Source organism: Ochlerotatus camptorhynchus, unplaced genomic scaffold (genome assembly GCF_037179485.1).
Source record: "Ochlerotatus camptorhynchus isolate MF236.1 unplaced genomic scaffold, CSIRO-AGI_Acam_v1.1 ptg000568l, whole genome shotgun sequence".
Classification (NCBI taxonomy): domain Eukaryota; kingdom Metazoa; phylum Arthropoda; class Insecta; order Diptera; family Culicidae; genus Ochlerotatus; species Ochlerotatus camptorhynchus.
The window spans coordinates 95,972-123,372 of record NW_027041049.1 but is presented as its reverse complement, the minus strand read 5'-3'; the positions used below and the strand labels follow the sequence as shown (position 1 = coordinate 123,372).

Sequence of the window (27,401 nt, the reverse complement as noted above, 5' to 3'; positions counted from 1 at the left end):
GAAGCGGCTGCTTCCTCTCCTGAAGGCCCACAACGTCCCAACAATCTTCTGGCCGGATTTGGCCTCATGCCACTACTCCAAGGACGTGCTGAAGTGGTATGCGGACAATAAGGTCAATTTCGTGCCGAAAATGTTCAACCCTCCCAACACTCCGGAGCTCCGCCCCATCGAGAAGTACTGGGCGATTATGAAGCAGCACCTTCTTAAACGACCTAAGGTAGTGAAGACAGTCGAGGAACTGAAGAAAGTATGGGTTTACATGCAAAAAACGGTTGATTCACAGGTTGTGCCGAATCTTATGGCCGGGGTTAAGGCCAAGGTGCGGGCATTTGCGTATGGACTGTAAATAAAATACGAGTAAAATGGTAAAATGAAGTTTAATAGTTATTTCTCAATCCCTGAAAATTTGATGGCAATCGGATGAAAACTCGAATTTTGCGAATCAATTTTGTGTGTGGCAATTTCATCGTGGACACCCTTTAGAGCGATTCTGGCGCTCTACTTGGCCATTCATCTGCGGCCAGTAAGGAATCGTGCTTACTAGTTGTATTCCGTAATCACTGCAAAAAATCCTGAACTCCTCGCTTGCAAATTGTGGGCCATTGTCCGCCTTAATGGTCGATGGAACTCCGTAGCGGCTGAATATCTCTCGCAAACGACCAACTGTTTCCATTGAATCGATACAATCCATCTCACAAACTTCCAGATATCTACTATAACAGGCTACAATAACTAACAAATGATGACCATCAGGTAGCGGACCAAGAAAATCGATTGCAATGTCTTCCCAAGGTCCGGATGGTAGCATTTTTCGAAGCATTGGCTCGGGAACATCTGGAGCAAACACTAGAACACATCCACGGCAGTTTTTCACAAAATTCTCGACATCTTTATCAAGTTTGGGCCACCAAACTACCGGTCGGAGGAACGATTTCATCATTCGCATCCTGGGATGCCCTTCATGTGCTATGTTCAGAATCCGTTGACGTTATCCAGCATACGATCTCCCCGTATAAGGACGCCACCAACACTGCAGAGCTCTGAGGAAATAATACGGTAAGCAGTAGGTAACAGTTCAATAGTATCATCCTCTAAGCATTTGAAGATGTTCATGGTTTCTGCATCGCGTCTACTTTCACGGAGCAGCTCTTCCCAAGAAACTGAAACAGATTCTGCACTTACTGCTGCGATATGCCGAACAACAAGCTCTTCAGTCGAATCGAACGGCTCAATAGTAGTGCAAGAAAGTCGCGATAATGCATCTGCAGCATTTTGATCACCTCTAATATGGATAACCGAGTAATTGAAGGATTGCAACCTTAGCACCCACCTCTCAATCCTAGAGCAGAGGCGTGATCGGGGTGTAAATAGATATACGAGGGCTTTGCAGTCCGTAACCAAATCAAATTTCCTTCCTAGAAGATAGAATTGAAATTTTTCAACGGCCCAAACCAGTCCCAATGCCTCTTTTTCTGTCTGGCAGTATCTTTTCTCGGTTTCCGTCAGTGATTTTGAGGCAAAATTTATAACTCTGTCGTGTCCGCCATTGTCTGTCTGCACTAGCATCGCCCCGAGTCCCGTTGGGCTTGCGTCAGCAATCACTGCTGTCCTATCCCTAGCATCGAAGAAATCGAGATTACGTACATCTGACATTGCCTGCTTCATGTCGTGATTCCCAGCAGAATTTTACCCCTTTTCTAGTCAGCTCTCGAAGCGGTTCATCGAGAGTAGCCAGGTTGGGTATGTACTTGTTGAGATAACTAGCGAGGCCCAAGAAACTACGGACTTCACTTTCAGTAGTAGGACGACGAAAGGCAAGGATCGCTGAACTTTTGTGTCGGAAGGTGCTATACCCGATTTAGTTATCTTATGACCAAGAAACTCTATTTCTTTAGCCCTGAAATGACATTTCTCCAAATTTAGCTGTACTCCTCGATCCGTTAGTTTGGTCATAACCTTCTCAAGCCTGATGTCATGCTCTTCCTGATTTTTACCTTCCACAAAAATATCATCGGAAGAATCACCAGAGCACGTGGCCTTCGAATGTCCTAGATTTGATGCTGTGCAAGAGGATATGCTCGCCCTTAACGCGGAGAATGTCGTCGAAGAAATGTGTCGAGAGGAGGGCACCTTTAACGTCGTCAGCAGAGCAGTAAGAGCAGAAAGTAGTAATGTGCTCACACAAGTGCGACGTGAAAGACGAAGCCGGGAGAACTCTCCGTCGGAGTAGGCTGAATCCACCGCCGGTTTTATCCGAGTAGAACGCGACTACGCTGGGAGCTAAATGGCTCACAAATTGGAGAAACGATCAGCGAAGTGAAAGTGCCAGTTAGCTGAAGTAAAGTGAGGTGCGTAATGCACAGCCGAAGTAATACGACAAGTGGTTCCGGGGAAAAAAGGGCAAGGCGTCCAAGGAGGTTTTAGTGCGGTTAGAATCTCACAAACTGTGTCGTCAAGCGGTGACGTGATGGCCTTTTGAAGGTTTCCACTGCTGCTGCAGCTGATGCCAACGATCGGACACCACCACACATGGTGATTGGAAATGAATTCGATCAGCGGTTGAGGGCAGCCTTGATAGCTAGCTACTAGCGGGAAGCCTTTCGTTGTGTACCGTATGCGTGATAATGTTTGCACCATTGAGCAATGTCAAAATTAAAAAAAATCTCAAAAATTTCGTTTTTGAGTTATTTTTATTTATTCAAAGGAAAGATGTTTCTCAGAGTCTTAAACTGTGTTAATCATCGATCGAGTTTCAACTTGCTGCAATTACGACCTCCACAGGCTTCCGAAGTGCAATAATGTTCTAATAATGTAGTCTGGATCCATTTCTTTCCAGGTACGGGTCAATGTTTGTCTGAGGCTTTCTGTACTCGGGTGGCGTTTAGAACAGGCCTTGGCCTTCATGACGCGCCATATTGAGTAATCCAGCAGATTAAGATCGGAGCTGGATGGCGGCCACATATCCTTCGCCCAGAACGGAAGATGTTCCTGCAACGACTTCTGAGTGCGGTTCGAGGTGTGGCACGGAGCCCCATCTTGTTCTGAAATACAACATTTGGCTTTGGACCGTACTGTTCTTCGATCCACGGAAGAACATACTTACTTAAAATCCCAATGTAGACCTCCTTGTTGACCTTGTCGCCTTCTGGAATGAACCGGGTCCATTTTTTTGCCATCGGAAGCCACCAATCCAAACACCATAACGCTAGCAGGATGCTTGGTCAGATACACGTTCTTATGCTCGTCGGCTCCGTCTTTTACCGGAAGAGAACTAATATACCGGTCGGTTCTGGAATATGATACGGGATCGATGGTAAACATGTTCTCGGCGGTGAACAGGATTATCGGATTTTTTCGCTTAAGGAAGTTCAAGATTTTCTTGCATCGTTCGACTCGTAGCTCCCGGATGCGGTTGGTAATCATAAGAGTTTTTTCCGTGCCGTCGACTTCGCCCCGCAATCTTCCTTTACGATCTTCCGTGCCGTAAAGTCACTGGTCCCGTGTTCCTTTGCCATTTTCCTTATTGAACGCACTGGATTCACCCGAATCTTCCTTTTGATAGCTGGCGATAACCCTCGGAACCCGAGCTGACCTCGGACGACCTGTGGCCACCTTCGCGGATAGTTGTCCTTTCTTTTCTCGGTCTAAAACCCTTTTGACGGTCCACCGGGACACTCCCACGGAGATTGAAATGTCTTTTTGCGACATTTGAGCGTGGGACAAATCACGAATACGCTGCCACTTCGTCATGGTGCAACTGTCAAACTAAGTAAATCATTTTCTTGTATACACAGCCTACTACGGTATGAGCTATAGAATGCGTGCATGCAAAGAAAACCAAGGCATTGTATGCACAGGTGAAACGGGAACCTTATTTGTACGATGGTGCAAACATTATCACGCATACGGTACTGGAGAACATCACCACTCACACACCGTTTGGTTAGACCGGATGGAATTCAACTTTGAAATCTGTGTTAGGGAAATCGATTTTTGCTGGCAATCGGTGATAATTTTAACTATCATAGCAACAGTTGCAAATTGTAACGAACATCAATGTCGTTAATTGTTAGATATTTGTTTTTTTTTTTTGTTAAATAATTATTTAATATTCAAATAAATATTTATGAATCAGCCTAAAGCGCGATCACTCAGATAGAGTTCACTTCATTCACTCGGTTCAGGAGCAACACGACCATGTAAAATGTAGATAATGAGTTCCCTACCTAAGCCTATAGCGCACATGTAATCCGCCGCCTAAAAAGTAGGAAAAATCACCAAAATTAACCACTTTATTCGAGCTCTTAAAATGACGTTTACTACCACTCGAACTTTGAAATAAAACATTATTTTGAGATTTTTTCTTCTAGAACCTCGAGAAAAGTAGCCAACATTTGTGCGTTTCATAAAAAAATATAAATTATTTGGTCCAGTTTTGTGAAATCGTTGGTAGAAAGTCACGCCAAAACTGTTTGACAAAGTGGTCAATTGCGCGCTTGCTTCTGACCGTTGACCCAAGCAAAACGTATTCAGATTTCCTTGACCCGGTCGTAGCCGTTGTCTCTCTTCGGATTTGAGAGGGAAACGAGAGAATGGATAATGCAAAGTTGCTTCCCCTTATCCTGTCACGTTTCGTGATGATAAACGAATCTAGAGCTTCGTCATTTCTCTCGGGAAATGACGCAAACTGATAATGGAGATGATTTGAATCTCGCGCCTTATCTGAGGATTTGGGACTTGGTTCGATCACTTCGTTCTGGCTTGTGGAAGAGGCAGGAGTGATCAGTTTTAGTTCGCGCCGTGATGTGTAATTGGAGGTGATTTAAACTTGACATGTGTTACCTTTCTGTGACTAACTTAGGCTTTCCCTTTAGCAGTTAGTAGGCTTCTCGAATAAGCTTGTGCGTTGCTGGAAAATTGTGTGCGAGTGGTTTTGGGAAAACAGGTAACAGTGCGATCAAATTGTGTTCTTTGTGCGTGTGCTTATTCCGCTGCCAAACGGCATCACGTGTTTCTATAGATTTGTGGCAGTCTTGCGCAACCAGCACATTACACCTAGAGTATCGATCGCTTCTGACCCCACCTGCTTGCCACGGAGTTCCCGGACGTACGGTGACCGGAAGAGGGTTGCGTTCGCCAATATCACGCCCTAGGCAGGTTGGCAAGACAGCCGTTCGCCATTTCGTGCGCCAATCAACGTGGAGACACAATCTGGTGGAAGTTCATCTGCAACGTCGAAGTTCACCTCCGACGTCACAACGGTCAAACCTCGAAGATCACAAAACACGAGGCATCGACAGCAACGTCATCATCATCCATCGACGCGACTTCGATCAGCGGTGCACTTACTTGCGCAGTAGTGACCGTTGTGATACCGACGGCGATATTCCCGCCCCGCCTCAAGCGTAGGTACGCTGTAAAACCGTAAGTACTATCTGGCCTGATATAATATAAGACCATGCGCATGGCTCAGTTCCTCCCGCTACCGAATGACTACAAGTAGGTAGCGTGGTTTCGACCGCAGAATTCTAGTGGCATTCATTTGAATCGCGCTTGCGCCGAATGCTACCCTGAGCACACACACACACACACTGTAGGATGAACGAGGGGGGCGACACATCTAAATCTCAAGTCTAGATGCTCAACAAATCTCCCACTTGCGAATCAATCTTCGAAAAATCTTCTTTCATTTTCTCGCATCTACTTGCATCGCGCATCATCATCATCATCTTCTTTCTATCTACTCAGCGTGCACACAGCTAGCCACAGCAAATCACAATCTTTCCTGCATCGTAGATAGAGTCGTCCCCCTCGAGAATGAACACATCGCACGCACGCACCACACTCCCAAAATGAACAATGAAGAATGTTAGGTAGAGAGAAAGGGAAAGCCCGTAGTACGTAGGCCTAGGCAATAGAGAGAAGAACGATATATCGGTACTCTAAAATGAAAAATTGAACTGTTATTCTCCTTCCAAATGTGTTAGTCGATAATGGTAATGCAGGAGAAATAAATGCAGGAGAAGGTAATTTGAAGCCCAAATTCGTCTTGATGAGTTCGAACCGATAAGAAAGTCACTGAGAGGGGATACATGTTAATCGCGTCGTAATTATCTTCTTTACTTTATTCGTTTTACTGGGGAGGTTGCCCCGAGATCAACCAAGACCACTCTCGAGTCTTGTACTGTTGGAAGGGGTGGTCGTCTAAGTCCCCCAGTGATGAGAAGTCGGTGGGTTTAGTTTCCGTTGTCAGCTGGATTCTTTTGCTATCACGTAGACTTTCCTTTTCCACGGCTTTCAGGTCGTATAACCAATGAGGCCTTTGCCGAGACTTTGCGCTAGCCAGCGGGTTTCCCTTCCCACTTTCGGGAGTGATTTGACCCTTCCCTGAGGGTCTCAATGGCCGGGCAAACCGTCAACTGGTAGGTGGTCTCCGAAAGGAGTGGCGCATAAGCCACCTTACTTAAATCCTGGGAAACTTGTTAGGCTGGCCGGTTACAAAATTCGTGCAATTTTCAATAGTGACATTTTGAAAAAAAAAAAATATGCAGACGCGTAGAAATATTTCTGATCGATTGGAGATAAAAGTGTTAAAATTGGTCCAGGGGCAGCAAAGTTATTAACGTTCAAAATCTTGCATAATTTTGTTACATGTTCCATTTTTTATTTTCACAAAGTGTACCCCCATATAGAAATCACAGACGTAGCCCTACGTCAAATAAACACACACACACACACTCGCACACATGCACGCATGATGATAAACAGAACATCAAATGATAGATCCCTCGAAAAGGACTAAACTTATCTTTGTTAGCTTCTTCCGTCATCAAAGGCCTCCAAATGTTAACCTAATTCCTAATTTCCATTTGACGTTTGCCAGCTGCAAGCTTCTGGCACTTGAAACACTTGAAATAAGTCCTTCGTCGGCAATTCCAGGGACGAGCTGGGGGATACTGCAGGTCTTCCGTTGCTGTCGATTGGCCAACATCATGAAGTTCGGTTTTGGTGGCGATCCAGAACCGGGCAATCGAATCCAGGTCCATCTTTGGTAGTTGTTGGCCGAATCAGCACCCAAGTATAAATACAACACCGAACGACGCCATTTCATTTAAGCAGTTAATCACAGGTAATCGCGAAAAATGTGCTCCAAGTACGAGAAAAACTACCAAACATAAATTATTATATTTTCAATTTTTCCGAATTTCAAACACGACAGAGAAAACAAACGTGACGTCCGTACGCACGCACAGCCTACTCCCGATGCTGATGCAATTTTGTGAAAACATTAATTCCGTATCGCTTTTCTAGACGAAAACAATAATTTCCATTTAATTATTGCCATCCTTTGTATGTACCCATCTCGGATTAAATGCGCAACAAATATCAATAATTCACGTTGAAATAAAGCACCTCGCTCGACCTACCCTTTTCCACCCCCCCACGTAGATTATTGTTATCATTAAATTCTTGTCTTCCAATGAATCGTCCCCATTCCACAGCACAGCACAGCACATCAGAACATTTCTCTTGGACGCACAAAGTGTGAGAAACCGTAATAAACCAAGCCTGGGAAGTGCTCTGCCGGCAGAGAGTAACTTTGACATTTATAGCCCTCATCAGTAATTAACACTTTCATCGATTATTTAAACAGTTACCCACTACGATTACCACACTGGCTGTCGTCGGTGTGGGGGAAAACTTTGGCTTCCTGTGTGTAGCAATGACGACCGAGTTTGTTGATGGTTTGTTGCTTAGATTACAATCGAACCTTGGGGGAAATCACCAGTGCCTACGTACGTTGTACGAACATGGGTTACTTGGATATCAGCTCCGGAACTGTCTCCATCGTCACCATTTTTCCCTTATCGAAGCGAGGCATTCGCTGTTGTGACGCAAGTTTACCCCGGTCCTATCAATGAAAAGGTAAATAGACGACATGATAAATCTCAATCACAATATGATGGTGGGGTGGTGTAATTAAGGGTGGGAGAAAATGAGATAAATTGCCGTCGATTTGTACCGTCGAAAGTTTCTCGAAGCGAAATTGATTGCGGTAGGACTTTTCTCATTGAATTATGCAATTCGTCAGTGCGTGCCACTGACTTGGGATCGGAAAATCAATATTCGAACTTGAGAAAATAAAGACGGCAGCGTAGCAACACTGTTTCTGTGTGTAAGCACGCAGTTCCATTGATGGGCGGCTGCTACGCACCGACATGAGTGAATCTCATTAGCGACTAATTGGTGGATTTTTCCCTGCAGGGAGCGGATAATCTGCAGCTAATTAATGAAAGTAGACGGATCGCGTGGGAGTACACCAGTGGTTTTTGATTATGCTTATTAGGTAACGTCAACAGTGTGTGGCGTGCCAGGAAAATGTGGGGCTGTTGCGATATTATCGTTGCAAAATACTGATTCAGAGAGAGAGAAAGAGTAACTTTTACTCAGCTGACTCAGCGCAACTGAGTAAAAGTGACTTTCTCTCTCTGAGTTAGTCTGATCAGTCAGTGTCATGGACCAGTGTTCGGAAAAACTCAAAAACTCAAATCTCATGCATGAGTTTATGCGCCTATGAGTTTTGCCTTGCTAAATTCAACGTCGCAAAAATAACCGATGAATTTTCAGGTTCAAAAATTCATTTTTTTGACGCAGGACGACGTCTGTGATTTCTATATGGGGGTACACTTTGTGAAAACCGAAAATGGAACGTGAAACAAAATTGTGAAAGATTTTGAACGTTAATTACTCAGCTGCCCCTGGTCCAATTTCAAAATTTTTATCACAAATCGATCAGAAATATTTCTGCGCATCAATAGCAATCTTCCGACTGTTGATTTCAACAAGAAACTATTAAAAAAGTTGTAAATGTCCAGCATTGTCCAAACCGTCAAACTAATAACTAATCAATCGGCTGCTTTCCCAACACAATCATCAGAGAATCATTCCTAGACGAAACATGTCGATGTAGCATTACGACGAGGCTCGGTAGCTCAGTGGTTACCGTATCTGCTTACTGAGCAGAAGGTCGGGGTTCAATCCCAGGCCCGTCCTTGCAATTTTTCACTTTGCCTTATCCTATCCCTACTAGATTTAAATAAAAACAAATTCGGCTTTAACCGATCGCATCGCTTACCACATGAATCCTGATCTAAAAATAACTTACCTCACTAACACAACTATCCCTCCCGAGACAGCCGTGGAGAAGTTGGGGAATTCTCGGTCTCTAGTAACAACCGCACTGTGCAAGTTGAGTAGTTCTGATCATTCACGGAGGAGCAACTAAGAAGGTCGGATAACGTCAACTCGACGGCAACAAATTACCCTATACTTCGAGATCAATAAAAACTAGATCACCAATCATCAACTCTTCTTGTCGCACTATGTCACTAAAGCAACCGATAGGAAGGCATTGAATGCACTCTCGCACGATCGCACCAACAATAGTGTGAACGAACAATTGGTGGCAATTGTGTCGATAGCAGGCATGTTATAAGCCTCGGGCATTAAAATTTTAAGGACTCCAGAAAGGTAGTGTTGTGAGATTGGTGGGTTTGCTGTATTTTCCTGGTGATCGACACCTGTTTGAAGTTTGCACATACCAGAAGAAATGCGCAATCTCCCGACCCAAGCACCCAGACAATAGACCAGCAATTTGGTCTTTCATTGCAGGCACGTTCCAGACCAACGAACAAGAGGTCAAATTCGTCAAAAGTGCGACGACTCACTTCTTCAACTACACTTCTACTTCAGACTCTACAACGCAGAATATACGAAGGCCTTTGACAGAGGGCCTTATTTACAGTCCTAAATCCGCTGGTTATCGACGTGACGCCAACGCACCCGACCGTGTGAAATAGGCCGAGCAACTCTACCTTTCCCACTGTTTCCCAGCCGCGTTTGGCAGATCAGCTGTCCCTGACCCTCGCAAGATCGAGCGACAAGGCCTTGAAAGTGCCCTTCGAAGGCTGTACAAAGGCTGTGACGTGCAAGATGAGAGAGAAAGAGAGAGCGGCAATACGGTAGGACGGATTCTAGCCGTGCGACAAACGTCGCGTAGCAGTGCTCACTCATCAACATTCCCGCGTTCTGCAAAGCAGAATCGATCGTAATCGATCCAAATATTAACGATAATCGGCTATATGCAGACATCAACATCCTAGGCTGTCAACTACGTGGACTCTTGGACAGCGGCGCAACCTGCAGTCTGATTGGCGGTTCACTTTCCAGAATAGCGGACGAATTAGGACTGATCAAATATCCCGTCAACGGAGAAGTAAAAACAGCTGACAACTCGGCGCATCCAGTTTCATACTTCTCCCACGTACCCAAATCCTACAATAACAAGAATCTCACTTTACCGGTGCTATTCATCGAAACTATGCCTTCCATTTGCATCTTGGGGATGGACTTTTGGTCGAAGTTTGGAGTGAGAGCAACCATCTGCGGGATAACCGCTAGCTTGGAAAATGGAGTCTCGGTTATCGAAAAATTAGCAACGCAAGAGAAGGAGCAGCTTCAGGCGGTAATCCAGAAATTTCCAACCTCTCAGAACCAAGGCCATTTGGGAAGAACAACGCTGTACTACCACAAGATAGATACGGGGATCTCACCACCATTCAAACAGAAATATTATCCGATGTCCAAGTTTGTCTTGGTGGACTTAAACAAAGAAGTAGACCGAATGTTGGTGCTAGGAGTCATCGAGGACGCCGTTTGCTGTCCATGGAACAACGCCACAGTTGCGGCTCGATGAGGTTATGTCTGGATGCCCGGAAGCTGAATTCCGTTATAGTGCAAGAAGCCTATCCAATGCCACAGATAGCCTCAATCGTAAACAACTTGAGCGGGTCGAGGTTCCTGTCTTCCATCGATCTAAAATCGGCGTTTTGGCAGATACCGCTGGAAAAAGAATCGAAGCAGAAAACCGCCTTCACCATCCCTCAGCGTGGACATTATCAGTTCACCGTAGTACCTTTCGGGCTGTCAACGGCCAGTCAAGCGCTTTCACGCGTGATAAATCACCTTTTCATCGACCTCGAGCCGAAGGTATTTGTTTACCTAGATGACTTGGTCCTAGCTACGGAAACGTTACAGGAACATCTGGATCTCTTGGAGGAATTGTTGTTCCGGATTGTCTGAGTCGAGTGGAGATAGTAAACGTTGTAAACGCTGCTCGGTCTGCAACGTTGGATCCGTGGTTCGAAAAGCTGATGGAGGAGGTTAAAACGAATAGGGACAGCTTCCCAGACTTCAGAACAACTGTATAAAAACTGCATCGTGAAGGACGAAACTGGAGGCAAATGTCATCGTTGGAAAAAGGTCGTTCCTTCGCATCTACGACAAGAGCTAATACATCGCTACCACGATATCCCCACAGCCACTCACCTTCACCGCATTCAAAGAGACTACTGTTGGCCCCAAATGTCAACGGACATCCGCAAATATGTTCAAGCATGTGACGTGTGTAAGGCCAGCAAAGCGCCCAATACAACGCTGACACCCACACTAGGAAACCACAAACCGGCGCAGTTACCGCTCGAAAAAGGGAAATACGGTACTCCTAGTGATTGTCGATTGGGTAACCAAATTCGTCATCACGGAACCTTTTCGCACAGCAAACGCCCAAAAGATGTCTGATTTCCTAGAGCAATATGTGTTTCTTCGGTTTTCGACGCCAAGGATCATTGTTTCGGACTCTGGATCACAATTTCTCTCCCAAGTCTTCCAAACATTGCTGAAAAGGTATAACGTAATCCACATGAGAACTGCATTCTATACACCGATGTGCAACGCGGCCGAACGGACCAACCGCACGCTGATCACCTGTGTAAGATCCCTCCTAGACGATGACCAACGGGACTGGGATGTGCACATCCAGCAAGTGGTATGTGCAATCAATACAGCGAAGCATGAAGCCCTCGGCTGCAGTCCTTACTATTGCAATTTCGGAAGAGACTACATCCTGTTCACGGAGCAATATCCCTTGGCGAAGCTGAATTCCTTTAAGGATCCCGTCGAAGCCCAAAAAGTACGAATCGCAGCAGCACAAAACATCCAACACTTCGCATTATCCAGGCAGCACACGACAGCAGCAAACAGCGCTACGACCTTCGAGCGCAAACCCGAGGATTCGCCGTTGGCGAGATAGTGTGGAGACGATCGTTCGAATTGTCGAACGCAGCGAAACATCGAACGAAAAAGCTTGGCGCGAAATTCATACCCTGCATCGTACGACAGGTCCAGGGCTGCAACAACTACCTGTTGGAGGATGTGAAGACAGCGAAAACCGGCGTCTACCATTCGGAGGACATCAAGGCAGACTAATCTTCGACTGTTCAAGCTATGTACGCAGTTCTACTGGCCAACTACGAGCGACTACGCCAACAAAACCTGGATTGCTGACCGACTGCAGGCCCAACAACTATTAGAGAAACCTCGTTGTCAGCAAACAGTCCATCAAACTGTTCATCGATCGTTTAAGTCAACGCTTGAAAAACGAGCAGCCATCGGAGGAGAAAGCGCAACCGCGCCAACCGATCGGCAGAAAAGCAGCTACCGGAGGAGAAAGCGCAACTGCGCTAGCCGTTCAGCAGAAGTGCTGAACCGCGCCAGCCGTTCAGCCGACGAACAGCTATCGGCGAAGAGAGTGCAATCGCGCTAGCCGTTCGGCAGGAGAGCAGCCACCGGAGGAGAAAGCGCAACCGCGCTAGCTTTTCAGCAGTAGGGCAGCCCTTCGAAGGCTGTACAAAGGCTGTGACGTGCAAGTTGAGAGAGAAAGAGAGAGCGGCAATACGGTAGGACGGATTCTAGCCGTGCGTGATCACAAAAGAGGAAATCGATAGAGAATTGGCTTTCATCCTTCTGCTTCTAAGCCCCTTACGATTGTCACAGCAATGAAAACTAGCATCGCACCCCTTTTGGTTCTAGGGCACTGGCTGGTTGCAATTTTACGATCAGGATTCACTGTGATGCGATCAGTCAAAGCAGCAGAAATTTCCTTCCCAACTCTCTTGTGGAATATTTTAATGGGTCTGAAAAGGGCCAGTTTCGTTAGATTTCGACGGAGAACTTAAGAGCGTTCACCACGAATACGACGAGCCAGCTGAATGTCCTTTGGCATAATTGTGACACGCTTGACGTGGATGGCGCACAGGTTGGTATCTTCGAACAGACCGAGCAGATGGCATTGCTGGATTCCTGCAACGGCCGAGCTCTGGAAGCGCAGATCGGTCTTGAAAGTCCTGGGCGATTTCAGGAGGAGCCTTTCCTCCGGTGTACTTACGAGCGGTCTGCGTGGTACGAGCCATTGTGCTTAGTTACGGTGCTTATACGATGAATCGAACACGTTGAATAAAAATTTCAACCGCTTTCTCCTCTATTTAATAACATACTTTTGTTACGTTCAACCCTGATGGCGACTTGCTTGGGACAGTAAATCGCAATGATGGTGATAGGGCCGACAAGAGTGGAGACGTCTAGCCCTAAAGCTTCGATGATTTTCAGCTGGAAGCTCGGCAGAAGCCGACAGCAGTTGTTTCTCCTTACAGCAATGGCCATTCCTCCTTCCCCGGAGCTGGTTCGATCAAGTTTTAGAAGCCGAAAGTCAGGAAGGTAGACGTTTACCTCCTGTTTCAGGTGGGTTTCAGTGATTATGGCAATGTCGATGTTACGTTCGTTGAGGAAGTGATCGAACTCGATGTTCTTGCTCTTGAGCGAGCAAGCGTTCTAGTTGGTGATCTTGATGGCTTCACGGTCCATAATTGTCAATGAAACGTGATGCAGCTTCTGCCATGATGGTTATGAGTTCTTCTGTTGTGAGCAACTCTTCGTTTTCGTTTGATGGTGGGGCGTCATCTTGACGCCACGATAGTCCCAGGGGAGGGGACGAAACCTTAGCTTGGATTAGCCGAAGGGTTTGGCACCTCAGCAGATGCAGCAGCAGCAGCAGCCAAACGGATGTTGAGCGGAAGTGCCGGAAGAACCGGAATCGGACGCCGTTGGCTAATGGCGGGAAAATTCTGCTCATTGCATGCCGGAGCCTTTTTCCGACCCGGCTGGTTCTGCGTGGAGACCCTTTTGCGGATTTCCATGAATTCCGCACGCTTCGGACAAGACTTGCTAGTAGCTCGATGTGCTGCACCACAGTTGGCGCATTGTGGATCGGCGTTCTCCATCCCGTCGCATGATTCAGGTGCGTGCTGCTTGCCACATTCGTTGCAGCGATGAGCCAGGTGGCAACTTTTGGTCCCGTGCCCAAACATGAGGCAGTTTGAGCGTTGGGTGACGTTGCGGGGGCGAGGTTGGTAGCGTTCCCACTGTTGTTTCGCTCGAGGTGGACCAAATACAACTGGTCACGCTACTTACGGGAGACGTCGTGCCGATTTATCTTGAAGACTTGCGACGGCTTTAGGCCATTCTTCTTCAGCTCATGCGACAGCGCGGCGATTTCCATGTCGGGTAGACCACGCAGGACCACCTTGAACGGTTTGTCTTCCTCGACATCGTGAGAGAAATATTCCCATTTTTCCCGCTTCAGCGTTGTAGTACTTCCTTGCTGGTTCCTTGCATTCAGTGCACATGCGCATGGTGCACTTCAAGCCTTGCTCGATGTATAATTTGATGTTCTCCTGAAGCCCGGTATAGTGAAATCTTCACAAATAGGAATAGTCATTAAGCAAAATACTTTAACAAATTTTGTGAGAGGCATTTGAAGTCAAAATCATTTCCATTACATTGAATCATTTTCCCGTAGGGGGATGGTGAAACATGTGCATGTGGGTACTAAAAGAATTGGATTGTTATATGATGATGGAGAAATACAAATTGTAATTAACACTCATTTAGAACGTGACCATTTGATAAAATTTAAAACTTTAGCAACTGTTACAATAACGCTATTAATGCAATATAAAAAATGGCTGTCCCAAGAGTCGATCTAAAATTAGGAACCGCGCTGGTTCAAACATACGACGGAACCCCTGAGCATTTAATAACGTTTCTTGATGCTGTAGAGCTGTTCAGCTCAAGTGTCGATGAAACTTTTGCAGCAGCAACTGCTGCACAAAAGAACAGTAGTTCAATTTGTTAAAACACGCTTGACTGATAAAGTATGTTAAGTAGCAACCGAAAATCAAACACTGGCAGAAATACTTGCTGCAGTGAAATTAAACTGTGCGTCGAAAGTGACACCTGATAATCTAATTTCAGAACTAAAAACCATAAAACGAGGTGAAAATCTATCAGATTTTTGTCAACAACTTGACAAAATAACCGCCCAATTGAAAACAGCGTTCTTGAGGGATAACATACCTAAAGAAACTGCTGAAAAAATGGCAACAAAATGCATATATAGAGTACATGAAAGGAAAATCTAACGTCATCTCGGATGCCCTTTCTCGAATTCAAATAGACTCCGACTCTTTAAGAAATATGTACGTCGTTACACGTTCGATGACTAAAGAAAATAAATCAAAGCCTAACTCTTCATCACATGAGCCTGATCAACTCCATGTCTACGAAGCAGTAAGCAACCACGAAGCCTTCGAATTACCAAAATTATCATTCGAACAATATAAAAACAAACTTATAATTTTATTATTCAAGAAAAATTACACAAATGCGTCGACCTTAGGGTACAACCATAATATCCAAAATGATGTTAAAGAAATGCTAAAGCAAATATTTAAAGCGATTCAGGCCTCAGTCGAAGAAATTAATAAAAATGAATATAATAAAAGGAACAAGAGAACAATCAAACAATTAGCTTTATCAAAAGCGATTACATTTTTAAACTTACAGAAATAGATTTATTTAAAGAAGTTGGTAACAATATTCTTCGGAATGTTACCGTATTAGTTTATGATAATCCCAAAATATTATCAAACGCAAATGAAATCAAAGAAGTATTAAAACAATCCCATAATATACCCACAGGAGGACATTTAGGCATTAATCGACTCTATAAGAAGATTAAAGCCATGTACTCTTGGCCTGATATGAAAAGGACGATATCAGAATTTGTGAAGTCTTATTCTTCATGTTTATTGAACAAACATTATATTCCATTAAAAACACACTCTACTATTACGACACACCGATAATACCATTCGACGTTGTGTCAATAGATACGGTAGGACCTTTTCCATTATCTGAAAATGGAAATCGATATGCCGTTACTATGCAATGCGATTTCACTAAATATATTATACTAGTGCCCATAACTGATAAATCAGAAACTACCATGGCAAAAGCCGTAGTTGAAAAATGTATACTTGTCTACGGACTGACGGCTAACATTAAAACAGATCGAGGTACAGAATTCAAAGCTGATGAAGTTTGTAAAATGTTAAATATCAAACACACGTGCTCCGCCGCTTACCACCCACAAACGATTGGCGCGTTAGAAGGAAATCAAAGGTGTTCGAATGAATACCTGAGAATTTTCTGTAACGAGAGAAATAGCGATTGGGATGGATTCCGTATTATAGCTTCTGCTATAATACCACACCAAACCTCGATCATGACTATACGCCTTTTGAATTACTATACGGACGAAAATGTAACAGTTTGAAATTTACGTCCAAAACCATATCTCCATTATATAATGATGATGCTAACGATAGAGAAATGAAATTTAGGTTACAAGTAGCACATGCAAGTGTATTAGACGCTATTCATAAAATTAAAGATAAACGTACGAAAAACCTAAATAAAGCAATTTAGCGGTTTCCTGTCGAAGACGCTACCCGGACGAGCTTGCAACCGCATGACAAGGTGGCGGTTTTCCCATGCTGGGATCAATCAATGTTTCGTCTAACACCGTGAAAGAGAGACGCGAACACTATCGAACAAAAACGAATACTCTACAGAGAGAGAGAGAGCGAACGGAACCGGACTGAACTGGTTGACGTTCAAGCAGAGAAATGATGATTATCTTATAGCATCCCTGTTTTGTATGTTTCTCCTGAAACCGATTGCCTGCAAAAAGCGCTTTCCCTAACACAGATTTCAGAATAGAATTCCATCCGGTCTCGCCGAACGGTGCTTATTCAATGACCGTGTGTGGTGGTGTCTGGTTGGACGTCATCATCAGCAGCAGCAGCAACAGCAGTGCTTTCGGCGCGTAGTGTTGAATATTGTTCTCCAGTACACAACGAAAGGCTGCCCGCAAGCAGCGAGCTGCAGCCCACATGGGCGAAGAACGAGGAAGAAGCCGCACCGCTACTGATCGGATTCAGTAGTTCGTTGTGAGTCGCGGTGGGCCATCTATGCCATCTTCACCCTCGTGCCAAACAACATACATCTCGCCAGCCTCATCTATATTGTACACCCCAATAGCTCAGCATTACTCAACCATCACGATAAAATGGTTCTTTTCAGGAGCATGATAAATTATTGTTGTTTAAGAGTTAATTATTATTGAACGTTTGCTCGCCTTGCTGCCAGCCATATCACCCTCAAAGCTCATTGATAATGTGGAGTTTTCCAGATTTCAGTTGTAACGACTATATAATAATGTGCTAAACGTAGCCTTCAACTGTTGCACAAGAATGCACAAGGCGGTATTGAATCCTTGCGTAAAGTAATTTATGACAAACTCTCGCTTCCAGCTACCTAATTCAATAGCACAGACAAACAGACATAACTCATATATTTATCACTGTAAAACATCGTCGCTAAAACATTAAGACAGCGTTGAATACACTGTGGTGGGTAGTACGCTGAACAGATGGCGGTAGTGTGTAAACGTCAAACGCAAGGCGATTGACTATGCGCGCCACAGGTGGCGGTACTACCAACTACGATATTTTTTAATTGACCGTTAAATGCTTGTTTGAAGAACAAATTACGAGTGTTAAGTCTATTTATCTGTGTCAATAGGATATCGTTTTTTAAATGCATTAATTGAATATACACAAATCAGTATTGAAAGATACCATTAACCAAATTTTTAGTCAAAATATTTAGTGGCATAATGAAATACAGAACAGAAAAGTACATTTTCTCACTGCACACTGGACAGTCTCAACACTGAGGCAAATAAACTTAAGAATTTCATAAGACTAGACTTATGAACGACACATGAATTTCATAAGCGTGACTAACGAATGGTTTTCGGCTAACATGAGGTAGCTCTTAATCGCCTTTACCAGGGTGTCCATTCAAATTCCATTTTTCAATTCCCGGTTTTTTCCCGGTTTAAAAAAAACTCTACCTTAAACAAAAAAGGCGTTCAAAAATACCCTATTGAGAAAATCTCTACATTATGCAGGGCTTGTAGTGGGTATTTTATACAATAGTATTGACTACAATAACGAAAAAAAGGTGACCAAATAGTGACTTTAAAACAATAAAAAATTGACCAATAGTGACATTTATTGATCGGAAATATATTAAAGATATGGATGTAATCTGTCGTATAATGCGATTCGCTTTGACAAATATTATAAATTCCCAAATCTCCATGAGCATTTTACAAGCTTTTTTTTTAAATAAAACAAATGGTTGAGTTATAAATTTGTTTTCATAAAATCAGTATTAGGGTAATTTATTCTGGTTGGACCTATCGAAAATCTGATGATGGTTGGACCTATTTTTTCAATCGGTAGTTTAGTCAATCTTCGCCAATTTTTTTTTTTCAAAGACCACTTTACTATCATAAAAAAAAAACTCTTTTTCTTCAATTTGCATGGGTGTATTATTGAAAAAACTTCAAAACAATTGAGTTTCAATGTGTTTTCAAACCAGTTAACTTTTCACACATTAGCTCGTCATCATGCCTTACTTTCAAACATACAAAAAGGGATTATTTTTTACATTTATTTTTATTTTCATGCAGTAAAATACTGCTTTAAGGTGTAAACAACACGTTAGTACGCCATTTATCCATTGGTTTCACTAAAATGTTTGAATAATTGACGAAATTCGAATAGATAAATATGATCATGGTTGGACCTACGCATGATGATGGTTGGACCTATGTGTTTCCTAAGACGGCCGCTAGGTGCGCTTCGGTTTGTCTACATCCTTCATGCGCAGCTGATTAGAAATTCGATTTCGTTTTGGCCGAGTGATCAGTTTCTTCGATTGAAAAAATGGCTAAAAAAAGAGTTATACGGTCGAAAATTTTCAAGAGGCTGTTCATTTAGAAAGAAATAAATCACTTACCGCGTATCAGGCACTAAAAAGGTACAATATTCCGAAAACGACACTTCACGCAAAAATTAAGGGAAGCCACGGCAAGAAATATGGAAGGGAAATAGTGTTGAGTGTTGATTTGGAGAACCAACTAGCGGATTGGGTTTGTATGTGCGCTGCTTCTGGCTGTGCCAAGATGGCCAAAAAGATCTGGAAAGCTGCTAAAGACCTTGCGTCACTAGTTGGGCGAAAATTTAAAGGAGGAATTCCATCGTCAGGTTGGCTGAAAGGGTAACCACCGATTTCCGAACTACCACGAAAGCGCCGAAAGAATCTGTTAATATGAATTTACATTAAGTACTTCTCATACACCTTCTATGTGTGAATTAATTTGAAATAAAACGTTAACAAACTAAAAATTGCTAACTGAAACATATTTCCGAAAAAAAAACTCCTAGGAGAAAAAAGAACTATAAAACCGGAATTAAGTTCTGATATTCTGTAATTTTAAGCCCCTAAATTCCCCAGGGGCACCCAAAACATGCCCGGAAGTGGCCAATGTGGTCCAAGGTAATCAATTTTGTTATTGATCTTGTTATCGAATGATAGGTTTTATTCCTTCCATGTCAAAATTAGGTCCATGTTCCATATACCCTGGAACTTGTTCCGGCCATATCTCCGGAACCAGTTGACCAATTCCAAAAATATTCGATAGCTTTCAATGGGACCACAATACCTATAGTTTGACGTTTAAAATTTTCCAAATCGCGTCAATGATTTTCCGAGAAAATGAGCCATGATGAATAGCTAATGCGTGGAAAGTGGACTTTTTTAAAAACGAAGTTAAACTCAAGTTTCTTGATTTTTTTAAATAGCAAATTCATAAAAACTGTATAAAAAGGGTTTTTTCATGATACCAATAAGCTCTAAACAAAGTTTTTGAACAAATATGGGCTAAACTAGCATTTGCAGAAATAGGTCCAACCATCATCATTTTTTAGGTCCAACCAAGATCAGTATAGGTCCAACCAACATCATAATTGTTTGCTGAATAAAAACCTTTTATAAAATCATTTGTTCATAATATTTAACTTTTTATGTTATTATTAGAAACAAGAAAGGTAGATCTTTCCCCTAATCACGCATTTTTTTTTATAATTATATGTTGACGTCGTGTGAAACCGGCCTAAATAGGTCCAACCATCATCAGTTACCCTAATTGGATAATCAATAGGTTGATTTGTAACCTCCATTTCCTCACACAGTACTCGTTTTTCTGCCACGATTTTTTGGAAACCAACCGTTGAATACGTTGAATTTAGACTCAGATCGCGAATTGGTTGAATTTCGGGATGTGAAAGATTGAACATAGAAATTTATTAGGAAATCTTGAATTGAAAAACTACAAGGGACAGCCCAATGGGGTTGTACGCAATGATGACGTAGGACTTCGTGGTATGATATAATAAATATTTTTGTTAACTGCAGACTGGAGTTTGTGTTTTGTGTAGGAATAGGAATTTTAGCGGGGTTCTCTTTGCTAATACTCTTAAGTATGACCCTTAAAAGAACCTTTTGATATGAATTTTAGTAGGGACATGTTCAGAAAATTAACTCTTTTGGAAAATGTTGGTGACCCTGAAAAGGGCCGATGGTAGTACAGGCTTAAAGCCTTTGGAAGATGATGATGACGTGTAGGCAGCTGCGTATTCAGTGACGGCATCACGGATCACATTTTCTCGGCACACCTCGGGTTTCCTCAGCCCAGTGGCAGGCGCGTAGGCAACATGTTATACCGTGACAGCGGACCCAGCACAGCAAAATAAACGATTTGAGCCCGGTACATACTGTCTACTGTCAAACGCTGCTGTTGGTATAGGCCTTGTCACTGGCCTGGGTTTCCTCGTACATCAGACCGGCGACTCCTTTACCAAATCCTTTGTCAACCTTGCCACGACCAGTCATGCCTCCTGGTTGTTTACCGTTGAACGGGGGAATCGCAACTTATGCGAAGGCGCAGTTAGCTACCTGTTATATCCAGTATTTTACGATCGTTTATGGCCGCCACAATCTGGCTGAGTATCTGGTAGGGAACATAAGATTTGAAGTTCGGGTTGTGTCGTTTGACGTGTAAACGTCAAAAACGGGAACATGAACAAAGGGTATGGGAAAATGAGGATCAAGCTACCGGGTAATAACTAGATAAGCGTCTTTCTTATCCAGAGCTTCGAAGCGTTAAGTTTACTATCCTCCATAAAAAGCAGAGATAAAGTTGAAGGTAAAGAGAGAAGTTCATTTGAAATCACCGTTATCTAATTCGATTTGAAAGTGAAATAAGAATCAGATATGGAGTAAAAGGACATAGCACAAAACAGAATAAAGTTAAAAAAAATACCCGGTAGTTCTCCCAATACCCACCCTGGGACGTTTTTTCCTTAGGACCCATTATTAACCGCCTGAATTGTCCAGAAAGTTATCCGCCATTCCGGCGTGCGATTGGACTTCTAGCACCGACGTCTGAAGGAGTGTGATCCGCCAATCCGGCGTACGATCCGTCCCTCTTGGATTCAGCGTAGCCATTACCCCGAGCGTCAAGGCAAAGGCGACATTCCCGCATTTCGAGCTTGCATGCGGCCACATCGTGAGACACTACCCACATACACACACACACACACACACACACAGTAAGTTGAAATAAAAGAACTAATTAAAAAGAGAGAAACCACCACTACAGCCGACCCTGAAGGATCTTCTTTCATGCTCGAGCTAAAGCCACCACAAAAGAGGTTGTTGTAGAACCCACTCTCAGTGATTCCCGTTGGCTAGACCAGGGATCGAGGGCCTAGCGAAGTGGTCCGTCTGACTGCTTTTAACACGTTCAACGGCAAACAACCAGGAGGCATGCGTGGCAAGAATTTGGTAAAGTAGTCGGAATGTACGATGAAACCCAACAACAAAACGGCCCTTTTCAGGGCCACCAAGTTCATTTAAGAAAAGAGTTAGTTAGAGTAGAATTTTTAAAGAACTACAAAAATAGTTTTCTCCATTAAGTCAAGGCTATTTTTTCTAATTGATGGCGCTGTTCCATTGATAGTAAGTTAGAAATTTGGAAAAGTGGATGGAACGCTTTGGATGCATATTATGGTCAAATCGTTAATCGTTCATTATCGTTCAGTTTTTTCCGAGAAATTTTTGATAAATAGTATTTTCTTGCAGAATATGTTAAAAGGGAGGGGATTGTTATGTATTTTTTATGCAGAATATGCAAAATGGGAGGGACTTCAAATGTTAATCCTCCCTCCCCCACCAAATGTTACAGAGTGTCTTCAAAATACATGGAATGTTGAGATATTGAGATCGTGCGAGTGAATTTTCTCTTTCAAATTTGAAGCTTTTGGCTCTCTGGGGATTGGTAGTAAAGCGGTTAAAAAATGTATGGGAAAAAAACCTTTTTTTATTTAATTGTAGCTTATTTAACAAAATTTTCCAGGAAAAAACTGAACGACAAAGTCCATAAACGATTTCTTTAGGTTGTCGTCAACTTTTTTTGGAAAGCTATGTGAAATTCACATAGATTTCATGCATTACATATGTGATATATTTTTTGAGTGTATCCCATGTTTCCAAGTTTGGTTACAAGATTACAACTCTGGAGAGCATTTTGTGTAGTCGTTGGGAGCGTGTGGTTCTGAATATGGCGATGAGTGTGCAAACTAATACGCAATTCCATCCTCCCTATTCGCACGCGCCCGAGGATCGAAGGCGAACGCCACTTCGACTTGTTTCGTCTACTTACTACTCTCTGACGACTGTGCTGGGGAAGCAGCATATGCATGTAGGTAATTGGTGGATTTGTTAGTTAATTCGACGCTTTTGGACAATGCTCGACATTTACCAGTTTTTCAATAGTTTCTTGTTGAAAATCAACATTCGGAAGCATTGTTATCGATACGTAGCCATATTTCTGATCGATTGGTGATAAAATTATTGAAATTGGACCAGGGGCAGCTGAGTTATTAACGTTCAAAATCTTTCATAATTTGTTACATGTTCCATTTTCGGTTTTCACAAAGTGTACCCCCATATAGAAATCACAGACGTAGTCCTACGTCAAAAAAAATGAGGCTCAGAGAAAAATGTTTAACGTCTTGGATAAATTTGTCAATTTTAAGACAAGCAATTTTAAAGATCTCGAATATAGAAACTTCTGTTAAAACTTCAAATATTGACAAATGTTCATATCTCTAGAACATAGACAAGTATTCTGGATCGTATGAATAATTATTATTAATCTGGAATGACGAAAATTTTCTCAAAAAATCTTGATCTTCAAAAAAGTTGTAAGTTGGTATACATTTTAGAGAAATTGGACATTTTTTGTTTAATGCTGGTACTTAGTAATTCGCGATCTTTAATTCGAACAAATTGGGATTGGAAATTTGTTGATTCCGGACTTGTAGAAAATACAATTTGCTGGGCTTGAAAAAGAGCTTCTGAATAAAAAGAAGATTCGATGTTTGTCGATACTAAAGCTTCCGGCCTTCAAAGATTTATCGAAATTCAGGTATTTGAAAAAATATCTACCACTTTTCAACATATTAGGCTTGGAAAACTTTCAAAGTGACGAAGAGATATCGGAACCAGAGTTTATTTTTTTCGAAACCTCAAAAAATTTGTGCTATCTAGAGATTATAGACAATGGAAAAATGTCAAAACCTGTTGTTTCTGTTTTTTTTGCATATTTTATTATTTCACTTAACTGTTGACCAAAAAGAATACAATATGTAATATGTGGTAAGGTCAAAATATGTTATTCTCAATTGGGGATTGGAATTAAGAAGAGAAATGCAAGGAAATTCAAATTATGATGTTTGAAATAATCTTAAAAGAATCTTTACAGTATTCCAAGAAGATGATTTGAGAATGCTTAACAAAATTTCAAGAAAAGTATTTTTTTTATTAAAAGTAATTTTCACACTCTCAGATCATTCGTGCTTTATCCGGGTGAGATTTGAACTCATGATTTTGGAGTGAGAGGTATGGATTTTGATCTTTATGTTTTACAGACTAACCTCGGTATTCAAAGATGTCCTAATTTTGGTATCTGGTTAGCACAAAGTGCAGAAATCAATTTTTAATTTATCTCTATGTCCGGTATCGAACATTTGCATGCCAAGCAGGATCGGAGTTTGCAAGGAGTTTGAGACGGCATGAATCTGCTTCTCTATCTAGAACTACTTCACTCGGAACACTGTAGCAAAAGAATTCAAGCAATGACACCACATGAAATTCTATAAACTCAGATATCTTAGTAGGAACAACGACAAAATCACCGCTTGATCTCGACGCGAACAGATTGCGAGTGAGAGAAACGAATATATATATATATATAAAGTTGTAAGCAAGAGAATATAATGATGTTTGTGCTATAAAGTTGATTGATTCCAAGTAACATTGCAAGTTTAAAGGTTTAAAAGATTCTTCAATACCAAATTATGGCCTACAAGACAAATATAAAATCAAAATTGTTACTTGGGATGAGTATATATGATCTTTCCCGGTGCAATTTGGGTTTTCCCGGATTTTTCCCGGTAAATCCGAATTCCCGATTTTTTCCCGGATTTTCCGGTTGGATGGACACCCTGGCCTTTACCCATTTCATTTTCCCAAGCGCTGAAGGACGAGTGGTCAACACACGGGTCTCCAAATCTCAACGACCAAGTTTCGGCTCCAGTCTGCTCCGTTTCATTATATTTTTGTCAACATTATAAGACATACCGATTTCTTGAAGCTAAAATTCATAAGTTGTTATTAAGGAATTCTTGCGTTCATTTGACTCATTGAAACAATCACTATCATGCTAAAAGCCAAACAGGCTACGCCTATTTTGATTTGATTTCAATGATTTTAATTCCGTGTGTGCTATCTGCTTCTTCCTCCCATACAATTACTTTCCTATTCTGACATAGATTTATTATTCGGACACGTTGATCGCTTGTCATTTTGTCATCTGGCGGTATTTTTGCTTCCCTGGTAATTTAATTAAAATTCAAACAATGCTTGCGAAAGTCAGATATTCATTCATTTTGCGCTGGAAACTGCTCCGCTGTAATCAATAATAAGTCATACGTAAACATATTTCCCAAAAGCTGTAATTAAACCGGGATTATCACAACTTTTCCGCTGCTTGAAAAGTTGCAGCGCAAAAGCAAAAACGGTAAACAATTATTTTCCTCGCACTTACCCCTGAACTCAACCCGCCCGAGCAGGTTGGTCTTCGCCTTCGGGAGTTGAAATTTGTTGATCCGCACCGTGAGTGACATGTTTGTATGATTTTTCTCTGATCGTTGGGAAAACGGAAATTATTCACTACACTTTTTTCTTCTTCTGCTTCTGCGACTTGGCCGCTGTCACCACCGAAACACCACCGCCAACGCCAACGTTTGGAGGTTATGTTTAGTCAGCTGCGCATCCGGTTCCAGCACCATCCACTGGAAACTGGTTCGAATTCAACCCCCACCCGCTCGTCCAGGACAAATGCATGCACTGTCACGTATCGCACCCCGATGATGTTTGGATATTGGATCACTGAAATTTAACTTTTATCTTGCCCTTCGATAGTGCTGGCAGCCGACGCCGGTAAATCGCGTGTTTGATCAGCGGTGACACTTTCGTGATTCATTTCCGTCGTCGTCGTCGTCGTCGAATAAATTGCTGGGATTTATCTGAAACAAGCGGAAATTGCAGGGTTAAAAATTCCCTACGGAATGGGATCGAATCTCGATTTTAACCCCGCATCTAAAACACACAAACCACAACCGGGAGATTATGCACTATTCCACTATCACTATTGACGTAGTTGGCCATGTTTGCACACATTGTGACACATTGCACTTCATGGAACACTTGGACCGGATGATTTACCGTCGATTTGCATTCATGCAACGCAAAATAACCATTCCGAATGGATCACAAACATATGAATTTCAAAATCTTCCCCCAGTCGCCTACTACGATTGGCTGTTAGTGGCATTGTTGTTGTTGAGAGTTAGCTATCAAAACACCACAACAACGAACGAACGGTTGCTGCCCTTCCCTTTCGGGAGCCATTAGTGCGACAATGTGGTTTGATGGAACCTAATAATGTACCTAGTCACATCTGTTTACAAACGCAAATGGTCGATGGAACGGAGTTCATATGGAATTCGATCGATCGGTTGTCGGTTGGATGCTGTTTCGAGTTCTGACGCTTTGTGAGGGATCTGTAAATGGAAAAAGAAAAGCATGATTTAAAAAAAAAATGTGGAATGAACAACTTTCACGTTGGCAAAGCAATTTCATTTACGTCACTGTGAAGATTTTCTTCGGGTGGAGACGCAAGTGTTTCTTGTTTCGTCGAAGGGAACGACACTCAATCTGAATTACTTCCTCCACAGAAAGGTCAACGGCTTCCGGAAAGGAAAAAACAAATATAATCACATTGCGAGCCCCGTCGTAGCGTCCTAATTAAACCGTACACACCAACATCAGGCTCTTAATTATCTTAACTCAGGATCATAACCCTCTCGGCGGTAATGGACATATTATGACCGAGCTGAAAGGCCATATTGACAGCAGCGGATATAATTATAACCCATTCCATTGAGATCCGGTCATATTCATAACCTCACACAGCCACAAGCTGGAGAAGAAAAATCCAAATCCCGAATTTAGGACACGTATCACCGTATCCTTTTGTATATGGAGCTGCTTCTTCGTTTGTTCAACCCTGAAACTCGGGGAAAGGTCAGGATCGCCGCCTGGTGGCGGGACTGGAACCTGGAACGGGGCGACGAAAGGCATACACAAGCTTCTTGTTCAGCACGTTCGGTCAGCAGTTCGCCCGGTGACGGTCCTAAATACAAAGAAAACGCCCCTGGCCAAAGCCAAGCTGGGGTAGGCTTGTGTGTATGTGGGTGTGTTTAGTTGGTATATCCTCTAATGATAAACAAGATTTTATCTGCGTGCGTGTCTTCTGCTAGATGGGAGCGTAGGACGTCATGTCAAACCACCCGAAGAACAGCAGGAGTGGCGATAGTAGTAGGCCATGCATGGAAGAGTACTGTCTCATAATCGGCACCTTGCACGACGGAGACGGAGTGCTTTCTAAAATTAGAATGCCAGCAAAGAAATGATATTCCTTGGAAATGAGCGGTGTGTATCCAACGGAACGTAGGTAATTGTAGGTGGCAGCACTACACGTCAATTTAGCATCATCGTCG

General features: G+C 42.7%; 1 protein-coding gene across 2 annotated transcripts in view; it reads right to left on the bottom strand.

The window, feature by feature from the left end:
* Positions 1–25,866, bottom strand: part of LOC135713553 (otoferlin-like) — a 144,613-nt gene extending 118,747 nt beyond the window's left edge. For both annotated transcript variants that reach the window (XM_065236676.1, XM_065236677.1), the window contains exon 1: positions 25,385–25,866. In XM_065236676.1, coding sequence (XP_065092748.1) covers positions 25,385–25,463 — 79 coding nt within the window. In that variant the 5' untranslated portion in view covers positions 25,464–25,866. The remainder of the gene's footprint in view (positions 1–25,384) is intronic.
* Positions 25,867–27,401: the final 1,535 nt, after the last annotated feature.